This window comes from Achroia grisella, unplaced genomic scaffold (genome assembly GCF_030625045.1).
Source record: "Achroia grisella isolate CSIRO2021 unplaced genomic scaffold, CSIRO_AGI_Agris_v1 utg1062, whole genome shotgun sequence".
NCBI classification, from domain to species: Eukaryota; Metazoa; Arthropoda; class Insecta; order Lepidoptera; family Pyralidae; genus Achroia; species Achroia grisella.
Window position 1 is genome coordinate 3,013,940 of NW_026712566.1, and position 13,472 is coordinate 3,027,411.

General features: G+C 33.3%; 1 protein-coding gene across 1 annotated transcript; it reads left to right on the top strand.

Annotated features, from left to right (window-relative positions):
- Positions 1-20: 20 nt before the first annotated feature.
- Positions 21-9,944, top strand: LOC131854869 (inositol-tetrakisphosphate 1-kinase-like). Its single transcript, XM_059206053.1, has 5 exons — positions 21-459; positions 3,839-3,937; positions 4,899-4,996; positions 7,563-7,862; positions 8,399-9,944. The coding sequence occupies exons 1-5, from the start codon at positions 343-345 to the stop codon at positions 8,859-8,861; spliced, it is 1,077 nt and encodes a 358-aa protein (XP_059062036.1). The 5' UTR covers positions 21-342; the 3' UTR covers positions 8,862-9,944.
- The last annotated feature ends 3,528 nt before the right edge of the window (positions 9,945-13,472 follow it).

Consider the following 13,472-nt stretch of genomic DNA (forward strand, 5'->3'; position numbering starts at 1 on the left):
AAGTTGATGTTTCATTCTTTACATTTGTTATTTTTTTTATAAATAAAACGCTTATAAACATTGGTAAACGCGGTATATAGTAATTTCTTATTCTATTTGGTTTGTTTCGTGTTGTTTTCTTTCATTATTTCGCGAGTATCCATTCGAGATCGAAAGATAATTACTTTTTGTCACGACGTAGCAACTAAAGCGAAGTATTACTAAATGCACGACATTCATAAAACTTTATTATCACGCGTATACTATATACATTTTGATATGAATCACCAACTGATGCGGCTACCAGTCTGTGCTTGATCGTAGGACAATTTACAAGTCTAGTAAATTATTAACAAATATAAAATGAACGACGTGGTCTCTAAAACTATTGGTATTTGGATGTCGGGCAAGAAAAGTCAGAAACTTAATTGGAAGGAATTAATTAGTGCCTGTGCTTCACATGGATACAAACTTGTGAAGGTACGTCCGTGTCTACATACTGAGAAATTACGTACAGTTGCGAAATATTTACTTATTAATTTCGATGTGCAATGCTTAAGTAATTATAACTTATACTACTTATACTGTACATCTACTTAGATGTTGACGTAATATTTCGCAGTAAACTAATAAATCATAATGATTATTGATTTTTTTGTCGCGGTACTAAAATTATTTATTATAAATATTCACACACATTTCACTATTTTATTTCCCTAGCACTTGGATAATGCTATTTTTTTTATACTCATTAGGTTTTGGAATTAGTACCTAATATGTAAAGTTAATTTAATAAAAAATATTGAAAATTATATCTGTTTGAATATTAGCTACTGATTATTAGAATGTTGTATGTATATAATATAGCCATAATTTCTATTCTACCTAATATATGAGTGTTATCTCAGGGTTATAGAATAGAATAGAATAGGAAATCATTTATACAAATAAACTTACATTGAAGCACTTTTCAATAGTCATCACATTTTTTATAATCTACCGCTCATTCGAAAAGCTGTCTCAAGAAGAACGACCAAGAAACTTGCTTGTTGCTCTTTCAAATAATTTTATTGTTACTTTACATTTTAAGTTTAAGCGTGTGAATACAAACTACCAATTAGCACTGATTCAAATAAATGCTCTAATAGAAAAAATATTAAATATATAACCAACTGGTTAATCAACTAAATAAGAGGAAATCAGTTGTAGTGATTAGAGCAGACCAGTCCCTACAAGCAGCACTTGTTCATGAGTATGATGGATATACCCTATCAGGCATATATCCTATCCCTTATATGGAATATCACCTCTGCACCTACCAAGCTACCTAGTGTATGCATAAATAGAATTGAATCAACATTTAAATAGATAAACATATATGAAAATATTTACATACTTGCATGCATTTTATCATAACTTGATATGGTAAAGTCACTCATTATAATTTGTTAATTAAAATTGTTGCTATTTAAATTTCTTATAATTATGTAGGTATGTTGCAAATTTATTATTGTAAATAATGCATTGACAGAATCACTGCATTATCTATTGCTATTGAAATTTGTGGACATTTGTAAATTCTTTAAGTGCCTACCAATAACAATGCTACATATCAGATAAATATGTTTTAATGCAGTACTGGCTGCTCCCGCGACTTCATCCAATTGGAATTAAACTTTATGTTTCTAAAATAAAAATGTTTTTTAAAAATAAAAGTAGTCTAAGTTACTCCTTATTAAATCAGCACCTGCCCAAAAAAGTCGCGTTAAAATCGGTCCAGCCATTTTAGAGAGTAGCCGGAACAAGCAGACTGACAGACAGACAGACAAAAATTGTAAACAGTATTATTTTGGTATATGTACCGTATTTATATTCACATGCATGTAGTATAAAACAATTATTTCAGTATTACAAACAGACACTCCAAGTTTGTTTATATGTATAGATTGCAGCTAATGATATCATTATCTAACTGTAGTTATTACTAGTTTTTTTTAACTTAAATAAATAATCCTCTTTTACAGGGAGAAGGGGATTTGTTGTAATTGGTGGTTTCTGTCTGCTTCATATGGGAATATAGCTTTAAAATACTTTGTGAGAAGTCATCTCATTTGCTTTGTCATAGTTCCAATGCCGAGCAGCAGGAGAAGAATATTGTCAGTTTTTTTTTGTAATGTGGACTGTTGCTAGCAATGTACCATGTCAGTTTACCTTTTATGATCCCCCCTGGATATCATTGTGATAAATTCCTGGTGGGCTAACTGACCTGACCCTAAGATCATTTTGTTATCCTTCACTGGTGCCCCGCCAACATAAACCATTGAAAATTATTTATTCCATTGTCATCTATTAAAAATATATATATTCTGATGGGTATAGCAATGAGAAAACAATATTTTTGTATATTTATATAGAAAGACAATATTGCATACATATGTTTTAGAAAAACATTTTTTTTTATTGGGTTGTTTGGGCTATTGTCAGATGTTTGTAGCACCTGTAGCACTGCGACCTACATAGATCTATTGTGCTCGCCCTTTTTCAAAGTTCGCTACCTAGACCCGTGAGGGACAAGAAAAACATTACAATATCTTATATTAAACACACCACTTCATCTTTTTTTAAATTAAATGGCTTCTACCCAATGATCTGGTTTCTAGATTAAAAAGAAATTAGTATTAATTATCATGCACTTAAATAGCACTAATATCTTTATATTCATATTGAAATGGAATAAAAATTAAATTATACTTAAAATAAAAGAAATAATCAAGAAAATTTCTGATGCTATGCATGTACATATCCCTTACTACTTTCCATCAGGTGGCCCATAAGAAGTTTGTCACACGATGGGTTGTCCATGGTACAGGCATGGCCTAGTGTGGGGTTATAGACAAACTGTACCTTTTGTTTTATTGAATTAGGGTGTTATTTCACTACTTAATTGATTTATATTATTTTGTTTAATTTCGGCTACCATTAGCATGCGTGAGTCCTCAAAAATTTAGTGTGTTGACTACCGTTACGACCTTCTATAATGATGATCAAATTCTGACTGTTATTGAGTTTACACCCATATTGCGACACGTGTTTCGTCTCTGAATCGGGCATTAAGTAGAGTTTGGATATAGCTTAAAAGCCTAGTGTTATGCCTAGTGACTGTTCCTAACAGAATACTCAACATAAGTATTAAATAGTCAAATAATTATGAAACAATTAAAATATATATTACGTATATATGTTAGTTACCATACTCCTCCGAAACGGCTTGATCGATTTTTATGAATATGCGTAGGTATAAAATTATGCATATTCAGTAGGTCTGAGAATCGGCTACTATCTATTTTTCATACCCCTAAGTGGTAAGTAATATCCACCCCTAAACATATATTTTTCGACATCATATTTTATTTTAATTTTATTATTATTTAGGATTGAAAAATACATACAACCCTAAATTTTCATAATCATTTCCCTTCTAGCATCAACCCCTATTTTTTAATAGGGATTTTAATTTATATGGCAAAACAACGTTTGCCGGGACAGCTAGTAATATATACATACATTTCATTATTTCATTAATACTTAATGAATTTATATTGAAGGCTATATAAATTCATTAAGTAGTGAAACTATACATTAGTAATTAATTAACTATTAAAAAGAGCAACACACAAGTTTCTTGCTCATTCTTCTTGTGATGAATCTGCATTCCGAATGAGTGGTAGAATCAAAATATGACTATTCAAAAGTGCTTGTTTATTTGAATAAAGATTATTTCTATTTCTATTTAATTAACGTTACCGAAAAGTTATTCTATTCTATTCATGCAAGTCATATAATAAATAATGTTTTACAGTTAGATCTAGAGCGACCTCTCGAGGACCAGGCTCGGATCGACGTTTTTATCCACAAACTAACTGATATCATTGCCGCGGCCGATCAAGGTGACCCGAAGGTAAGTGATAAAGAAATGCAGTCACTGATTGACCCTGGACTCGATTTATTACTTTTTTTTATGAAACAACTTCGAATAGAGGGTGTTCTTCATTTATTTGAATATTTTACTGTATCTTTCAATCTGTATCTTTAAAATAAAAAAATGTATCATCATTATATAGTATAAAACAAAGTCGCTGTCGCTGTCTGTCCGTCCCTATGTATGCTTATATCTTTAAAACTACGCAACGGATTTCGAAGGGGTTTTTTTAATAGATAGAGTGATTCAAGAGGAAAGTTTATATGTATAATACACCCGGGCAAAGCCGAGGCGAGTAGCTAGTCATAAATAAAAAAAAGAACCCTGGACAATTAACATAGCCCCATCTACTTCCGATCTACTCGTCTACTCTAAAGCAGAGCTTGTGTTATGGGTACTGGACAACTGATATAAATACTTAGAGATATATATTTTTAAATATATAACTAATATACATAGTAAATACCCAAACCGATGGAAATAGTCATACTCATGAATATAAATATACTCGTATAAATCAAGAATAATGAATCACTCAAGCAGCAAAATGATTTTCTACCATGTTCGTGAGTGTTTCAATTTCTTAATAATAAAAATGATCTAGGACAACTCACACAGCGCCATCTAGTCTCAATCTAAGTACAGCTTACATTCACATGCTGGTTGGTGCGAGAATCGAAAACGTGACCATCTGAAGTAAAATGTGCTAAACTTCTAGACTACGTGGAGTTTGGATTTTTAGATTTCTTTTTTATCTACATATAAAAGAGAAAAAAATTGTATACATAGATAACACTCAGACCGATACAAACTCATAAATACAAATACTTGTACTTTGAGAGGAATCGAACTTTCGATCATCGAAAGTAAAACGGTGTGCTAAACCACTAGACCATCGCGTGCGTTCAGTGTTTAATTTATTTCTCCATGTATCTTGCAGGCATCAACCATTATAGGTCAAGTGGAGCAGTACCTATCGAATCACCCGAATATAGCCGTTGTAGACCCCTTAGATAATGTGAGGATGTTATTGAATAGGTATGTACCTAGTTGTGAATATTTAATTCGTCAACAGAGAAAATTATAATACGCGCACAAATTATGATATAAAAAAAAAACCTAGCTGCGCCCGCGGTTTCACCCGCCTCAAATTTATAACCTACTGTTCCCGTGACTTCGTCGGCGTGACCAAATTATTTATTTATTTTGGTCACAAATATTTAGTAATTGCTTTATAATAATATTAATAATAAAACTCTTTATTGTGTACACATATGTATTAATAAGAAAATACAGTAAATAGTATTAATAATTTACAATAATAATTACAAAAGGCGGTCGGCGCGGCGGTTATCGCTAAAAGTAATCTCTTACAGACAACCTAGAATAAAGGACTTATGTACATAGAATAGGTAGGTGGCACACATAAGACACTATTTACTATACTGCTAAATATACATACTTACATTAGGGATGAATATATAAACCTACATATATAGTTTTTATTGGGGTAAAGTCAAAGAAAAAAGTTTCATCGTTTTAGCTTCAGAAATGACGGATTTCCATACAACTTTCATCCCCTAATTTATTTTAAGGGTAAAATTTTTACAAACTCTCAATGTCATATTTGTTTATATTTAATCAACACCCTAAAAATAAGTTTCTAGCTTCTGTATTTAGAAATGACAATACTTCCATACAATCTTTCTTTCTTTATTGGCATTAAAAAGTAGCCTACATCTTTTCTCAGGGTCTAGACTATCAAGAGTACACCTAGGTCTAGAATATCGTCTACAGTTAGAGTTACTTTCGCATTTATAATACGAGTAAGGTTACACTGATGTATAAGCTATATCATTGTAAAGTTTTATTAAAATCCATTCAATAGTTTTTGTCTGAAAGAATACAACAATAAACAACCATCTATCCGTCATCTGTACTTAGACACTTCAACGTTTATAATAGGGGACATTCAAGTATTATGTAAGGATTATGGGGGGGGGGGGGTCTTGGCTTTATATAATTTGGATGACATGGGGGGTAGGGGAGTCTAGATGATGAGTACGTCATCGGTAGTCGTTTACTTTTTTACGCAAATGGCAACCCTCACATTGTCTTCGTTAAAAAGTAATATATTAAGTGAGAAATCTTTACCTAATCTTTGATAATTGTAATAAATCTCCTGAACGGACCCATATTAGTAAGATTCAGTAATTGTTAAAAATACATTAGAGGCAATACACTCATATCAGTGAAACCGAGATTACCGTGTAATTACGTGTAGACAAAAATAATATAATAATCATTCTCGGATATCTTTTATCTATAGATTGCCTAAAGTTTATGTTTTTATTATACTTCAATAGGAAATTCTTAATATAAACTTAAATTCAAGCCTTTTTGAATAAACATATTATATTTTTTAATCTACCACTCATTTGGAAAGTCTCTGACTCTGTCTCATCACAAGAAGAACGAGCAACGAAATCTGCGTGGTGCTCTTTTAAATAATTGTTGTAACTTTACATTTTTAAGTTGTGTTGTGTGAATACAAACTACCAACGAGCACTAATTTATTAATGTCAAAATATTAAATACACAATCAACAAGTTAAGTAATTAATTTCTAATCCCTAACATTTCTTTTATTTTTTTTGGACAAAATTCCTATTTTAAATTTGCCGCGGTCATTATTCATACGCATAATTAGTAAAAATCACGGGATCTTATTACGTTTTAAGTTCCCGGTAAAACTGACAGTTTTAGCCATGATCATGGTGGTTGAAACACTGCCGAAATATCGGGAACTCAGCAAATAAATATAAAAGGTCGTAAGATCCCGTGATTTTTACTAATTATACGTATAAAATTCCAATTTTTTATTTTTTTTATAATGTGGCATTTAAAAATATAAGCAACCCTAAATTTTCACCCTTCTATTACCAAATGGCAATCTTCAGAACCGTTGAGTGCCGCCCCTCCGATCGATTCCCCGCCAAATCGAACGGGGACCGAAATTACGATGGACTGAGCCGAGGTTCGAACCCCTAGTAGTGCTCTCAGACTAAAGTCGTATCCGTCAAGCGGGAGTTAGCCTTCAGCCGCTCCATAAGTCCTTCCTTTGGTTTGGAGTGCCATCTGCACTTGCCCCTATCGTCCGGTGAAGCTGTAAAGGCCATCTGCGGCCAACACCATTATAGCAGTCCTAATAAAAAAAACCTATCACCAACCACCTTTAGGAGGGATGGGGATTGTTAGTAATGTGGATTGATAACCCCATTGCTAGCAATGTACCATGTCAGGTCGCCTTCACGCGGTTCCCCCTTGAAACCATCGAGTTAAATTCCTGGTGAATTTGTCACGATGGGCTGACCTGACCTCATGTTCATCTTATCATCCTCCACTGGTGCCCCGCCATCATAAACCGTTAGCGCAGGCGGGTGCATCATACCATTATCATTCACAAAAGAAAACAGCCTATTTTTTAATAGTGATATTAATTTATATGGCAAATTCAACGTTTGAGTATCTATACAATTTTGAGTATCTAGTATACTCATAAAAGTATATAGATACATAGTTAAAAACATATAATTATATTTCAGATACTGCTATTACTCCATACTTCAAAATGAGCCATCATTCCAAAACAAAGGTATATTCACACCAACCTTCGCGGAATTCACAACGAATGACATTGAAGTCAACATTGGTATAATGAAGGCGAGGGGGGTGAAGTTCCCCGTGATATGCAAGCCCACGATAGCCCACGGATCGAAGTCTGCGCATGAAATGATCGTTATATTCAACGAGAAAGGTCTATCTGTATGTAAATCGCCGTGTGTAGTACAAACGTTCGTCAACCACAACGCAGTGCTGCATAAAGTATTTTTAATAGGCAACAGGTGAGTCTATTTATGTTATGTAACGGCCTCGTTCGCGGGTTCGATTTCTTGCACGGTGCAAACGTTTGTATTCATGAGTATGATTGTTTGTTTTGGTCTGGATCTTACGTTATAGGTACTAAACAACTGATATAAATACTTAGATTTTTTGTAAATACATACATAATATATATAGAATACACCCATACCGATATAAACAAACATACTCATGAATACAAATATTTGCACCGTGCGAGAAATCGAACCCGCGACCAATCTAAACCAAACCGCTAGACCGTCCAGGCAATAAGTAACAAATTTATGCTTCATTATACATGTGTACATTTAATTTTTGTTTATTCTCCCAAATTTGAATTAAAAATGAATCTGTATTATTGTACTATAAACATGTACAACCTTATTTGAAAAGAATAATAGCCGAGTTTCTTGTCAGTTCTTCTCAGATCGAACCTCCTCCGAACTGACTGTAGATTTGACATATCTTAGATTATGTAATTGACCTAAATGTGTAAAGATATTTTCATTTCATTTTGCAGATATCACATTTGTAAACGACCAAGTCTTAAAAACTTCTATGCATCCGAAGATATTGAGCCAATCTTTTATAGTACCGGCGAAGTTTGTAAAGCCGATAGTCAGTCAACTCTTTCAATACTAGATCCGCAGGACAAACCTGATATTACAATGACCATAAATGAAGATGTGATTAAAACCGTCATCAGAGTGTTAAGGAAGGAGATTGGTTTACTTCTAGCAGGATTCGACGTGGTCATAGACAATCAGGCAGGTAATCATGCAGTTATAGATATTAATGTATACCCGAGTTATGATAATTTTCCTAATTTCTTCGAGCATTTATTGGATTGTATAGACGAGGTGGTTAGTAAAAGGACAGTCAAGGGTTGTAAGAATTATGAGGGTAGTTATAGAATTAATGGGTTAATAAATGTTGGTAAGTGTACCAATAGTTATGGAGTGTTTGGAATGAATGTTAATTAATTATAAGATATTAAGATGGATATGTGATATTTAATTAAGTATTAATATAACGAATGTTTTGAAGATACAGTCTATTCCACGCATTACTTTGACGGGCTCGGTGGTCTAAGGGTTTAGCACACCGCTTTACTTTCTATAGCCGTGGGTTCGATTTCTCGCACAGTGCATACATTAGTTTACATGAGTGGCAACCACACATAATGCTTAATCATACTCATGAATACAAATGTTACCATGCGAGGAATCGAAGCCGCGACTATCGGAAAGTAAGGCTGTGTGCTTAAACTGGTAGACCACTGCAGCCGTCAATGAGTTACTGGACAATTTGAATATACAATTGAAGATCTGGTAGGCGCCGCTGCTTTTTCGGGCAAGACGATTTTTGCTATATCCGCTAGTTATATATAATTTACATGTATATGTGTATATATGTGGAACTGGCTGTATTTTTAAGAACAATTTATTTGCATACTTGTATAAATATAAGAATCGCAATAAAACATTGTATAATCATTTATATTTAAATATTAATTATATTTAAGAGATAATTTATATTTCTATTTCAAAGCTAGTGCCTCCAAAACTGTAGCTTTCTTATTTATAAAAACGTAAAATGTATCCATTGCAGCTATTGGACTGTTTTGTCTTTATCTTTCCAATGGTCATTCATTATTTGAGAGAAAGTGACAGAATAGTATAAGTAGGTTTCTTACGGTTTTTATAAATGAGGAGTAACACTATCTTATTGTAGTGATTATGTGATAAGAACAAATACTGGTGTTTTGAATTTGGAATTGATTGATGTCAGTCAAAACATGTATCAGTTTGTAGCTATACTTCAAATATACATTTGTAATTAATATTGGCAGCAGATAAGACAAGAAATATACACTCATCTTATTTGATAATGATAATGTTTATATTGACGGCCTCGCTGGTCTAGCGGTTTAGCCACCGCCTTACTTCCGATGGTCGCGGGCTCGATTCCTTGCACGTTTCAAACATTTGTATTCATGAGTATGATTGTTTATGTCGGTTTGGGTGTTTTCTATGTGTATTTATAAAAAATATGTATCTAAGTATATATATCAGTTCTATAGTATCACCAGCTCTGCTTAGCTTGGAACTAGGTGGCCTATATACATATATGTATACCATTTAAATGACATAAATATTGTCATTATGATATATAAAGGAGGGAATATGTTTCTCATATCGTCATGTTTATCATATATATATGATCAAATACACGCATATAACAATATAATATTTGGAATTGATTCATGTCAACATTTTTATATGTCAGTTATTGCTAAGCATAGATTTGTAATACTTATATACGACATATAATATAGCATTGCATAAGGTATATATCTGGTGTACACTCCACCAAACAAATAAAGATCTGCTAATAATGGGAGAAGTAATGGATATTTTTGTTTTTTTAAGGGCGTTGTACCTAAAGTGGTAGTAAGGGGTATACCAACCTGATAGCCAGATTTTAAATTAATTAGCAGCCAAGAATAGTGGAGATAGAACTTTAATAGAACTCCAAAGACACTGTGGAGAGTTATAGTTGTATAAAACCGGTTACCTACCGTTAATTAGCCAAATTTTAGGGGCTACTTAGTTACTGATAAAATGTGGTTAAAAACGGTTAGTTATGCGACTATGACAAAGAAAACGAGCAAAAATATGTCTGTTGATGATAATGGAATGGTGCACCCGCCTACGCTAACGGTTAGTAATGGCGGGGCACCAATGGAGGATGATATGGGCATGACGTCAGGTCAGTTAGCCCTTCACCAGGAATTTATCACGACGGTTTCCAAGGGGAACCGCGTGGAGGTCAACGTGATATGGTAAATTACTAGCAATGGGGTTATCAGTCCACATTACATTTTTTTTATACTACGATGGTGGCAATCAAGCATACGGCCCATCTAATGGTAAATGGTTACCGTAGCCTATGAACGCCTGAAACACCAGGGGTATCATTGCGCGTTGCCGACCCTTAAGAAACCTTAATATACCCTTCTTGAAAATCCCAACAAACAATCCCCGAGTATTAATTACAACCCCATTTCTCCCTTGTGATTACCCATATAAGGGTGGCAGGGTCGCCATATAAGGGTGGTGCTTGTTAGGCATATGATAGGTACGATATTTGAGTGTATACTGATTCTTTTATTATTATAATCAATGCTTAAATACGTACTACGTCAATCAATCAATCACGTCAGTCAGTCAATCAATACTTGTTATCAACAATATTAACTAAGTACAACATACAATATTAAACAAGTATCTATAAGTAACTAAGTACATTCATCCTTACAGTATTGATAAACAAGTCGGTAGCTGCAGATCAATTAGTTAATTACCAAATTAATATTAGTGCATTTTTAATTACTTCTCCCACACAAATGAGATAATATTGTTGATAACAAGTATTGTTATTATGAACAAGAAAATTCCATTAATAATACAATGGAGTACATATAATAGATACGTTTTTAATATAGTTATTGTAATATGTTGTAAGACGTATAATTAGTAAAAATTACGGGATCTTACCACGTTTTATATTTATTTGCTGAGTTCCCGATATTTCGGTAGTGTTTCAACCTCCATGATCATGAATATCGAGCGAGTTCCAGTAGTAGCAACAAACGAAGACGTGTGAAGGTAGACGCATATGTCTGCCCATAAAAAGATTTCATTTTCCATCTACCCGCTGCTCTTCAGTTTACCCGTGATCGTGGTGGTTGAAACACTGCCGAAATATCGGGAACTTAGCAAATAAATATAAAACGTGGTAAGATCCCGTGATTTTTACTAATTATACGTATAAATAATGACCGCGTCAAGTTTAAAACAGTATATGTTGTAAGACGTCCTCGGTGGTTTAGTTGTTAAACACCGCTTTACTTCACTGGTTCGATTCCTCGCACGGTACAAACATTTGTGTTGATGACTATTATTCTATGTATATTATGTTTGCATTTACAAAACAAAATATATTTATTTATGTCAGTTGTCTAGTACCCATAATACAAGCTCTGCTTAACTTGAAACTAGATGGCGCTGTGTGAAATGTCCAGAGGTATTATCAATATTATTATGCCAAAACAAGGGCAAGTAAGCTGGATTCCCAGACACAGACCAGAAATAATAGTGAGTACTAATATTTGAATATAATAACGAACCTGTGACCATTAGAAGATCGCACAGTGTACTAAACCACAAGACCACTCAGGTACTCAACTGCAAACGCCCATGTATAAATACGCCAATTTTCATGACGTTTTCTTATGTTTCTATATTCTAAAAGCGCCCTCTGCTTTTTACAACATGATACAGTGGACCCGCGGTAATCCGGCCCCCCTTGTAATCCGACATTGTCTATTATTTGTTATTGAATATTTTTGACAATATTTTCATATACATACATACATATATAACATATCACTGGATCTGTAATTTGTCGGAAGATATAATTCCGGACACAGCACTCTATAATCCGACAAATACGATGGTCCGACACTTGCAAAACGTTTGTCGGATAACTGGGGGTCCACTGTATATGTATATAATATAAAGAATCATCATTGGATCTATAATTTGTAGGATTCCAAGGTACTCTTTTGTAAAAAAATTCGGACTATAAGGGGTCTTAGGCAGTACTCTATAATCCGACAAATTCGATAGTCCGACACTGCACTGAAAATGATTGTCGGACTACCGGGGGTCCACTGTAGTTTGAAATAAATATTATTTTTTTTCAATTTTCATTGGGCAACTCTTTCATATAACTACACTACTATCTTGTTAGTATTGTTTTGAATATGGCAACTTTTTATAAAATGTTAATTTAAAAATCTATATGATTGTAATGCTAGTGGCAGTTTTTTTTTAATTATTTGTAATTCTTATTGCACCAATTACAGAAAATAGTTAATATTAGTCAGTAATTAATGTAGTATCATCGGTTAGTGTATATGTAGTATATAGTTAATATAGTACATATACACTAACCTATGAAAAAGGCGGTCATAACGCCAAGCAACCTCATCCAGAGTACCTTTAGGTATATGGGGAAAGTAAAAACTAATGTAATATGTAGCATCATCGTATTGGGGATAATCGGTATTAAAACATCGATGAAATGTTATCGGTAAATTAACACCGGTTTTTTTTAATCGATATTTATCGATGATCTCCACACACTATGTTGCTGGCACTAATTTATGGCATTCCATAATTGTCTCGTGTATTACGTTATAAGACTGAGGTAATGTATTTTTTTTAATTTTCGTAATTAATGTAATGTAAGTTGGACTCTATTCTCAGTATTTAGCCTCTGATCCGGGCCGTTGTTCGTGTAGAGCCGATACTACTAGAGTAGCCAGCCAAACTCCTACCAGAAGATATTTTATTCCACAATATAAATTTATTTCATCAGGTCTTAACATTATTAAATCATTATCGGTGCCCGTGGTTTCATTCTCGTTAAATTTTAATATATAAATTTCAATAAAAAATATAATCCGTTTAGTAGTTTTTGCGTGAAAGAATAACAAACATCCGTACTCACAAACTTTCGCGATT

Excerpts from the sequence above, each read along its gene's own strand:
- LOC131854869 (XM_059206053.1), top strand. The coding sequence starts at position 343 with ATGAACGACGTGGTCTCTAAAACTATTGGTATTTGGATGTCGGGCAAG. Across the intron at positions 460-3,838 it reads ATGGATACAAACTTGTGAAG|TTAGATCTAGAGCGACCTCT; the intron begins GTACGTCCGTGT and ends AATGTTTTACAG. Across the intron at positions 3,938-4,898 it reads CCGATCAAGGTGACCCGAAG|GCATCAACCATTATAGGTCA; the intron begins GTAAGTGATAAA and ends TGTATCTTGCAG.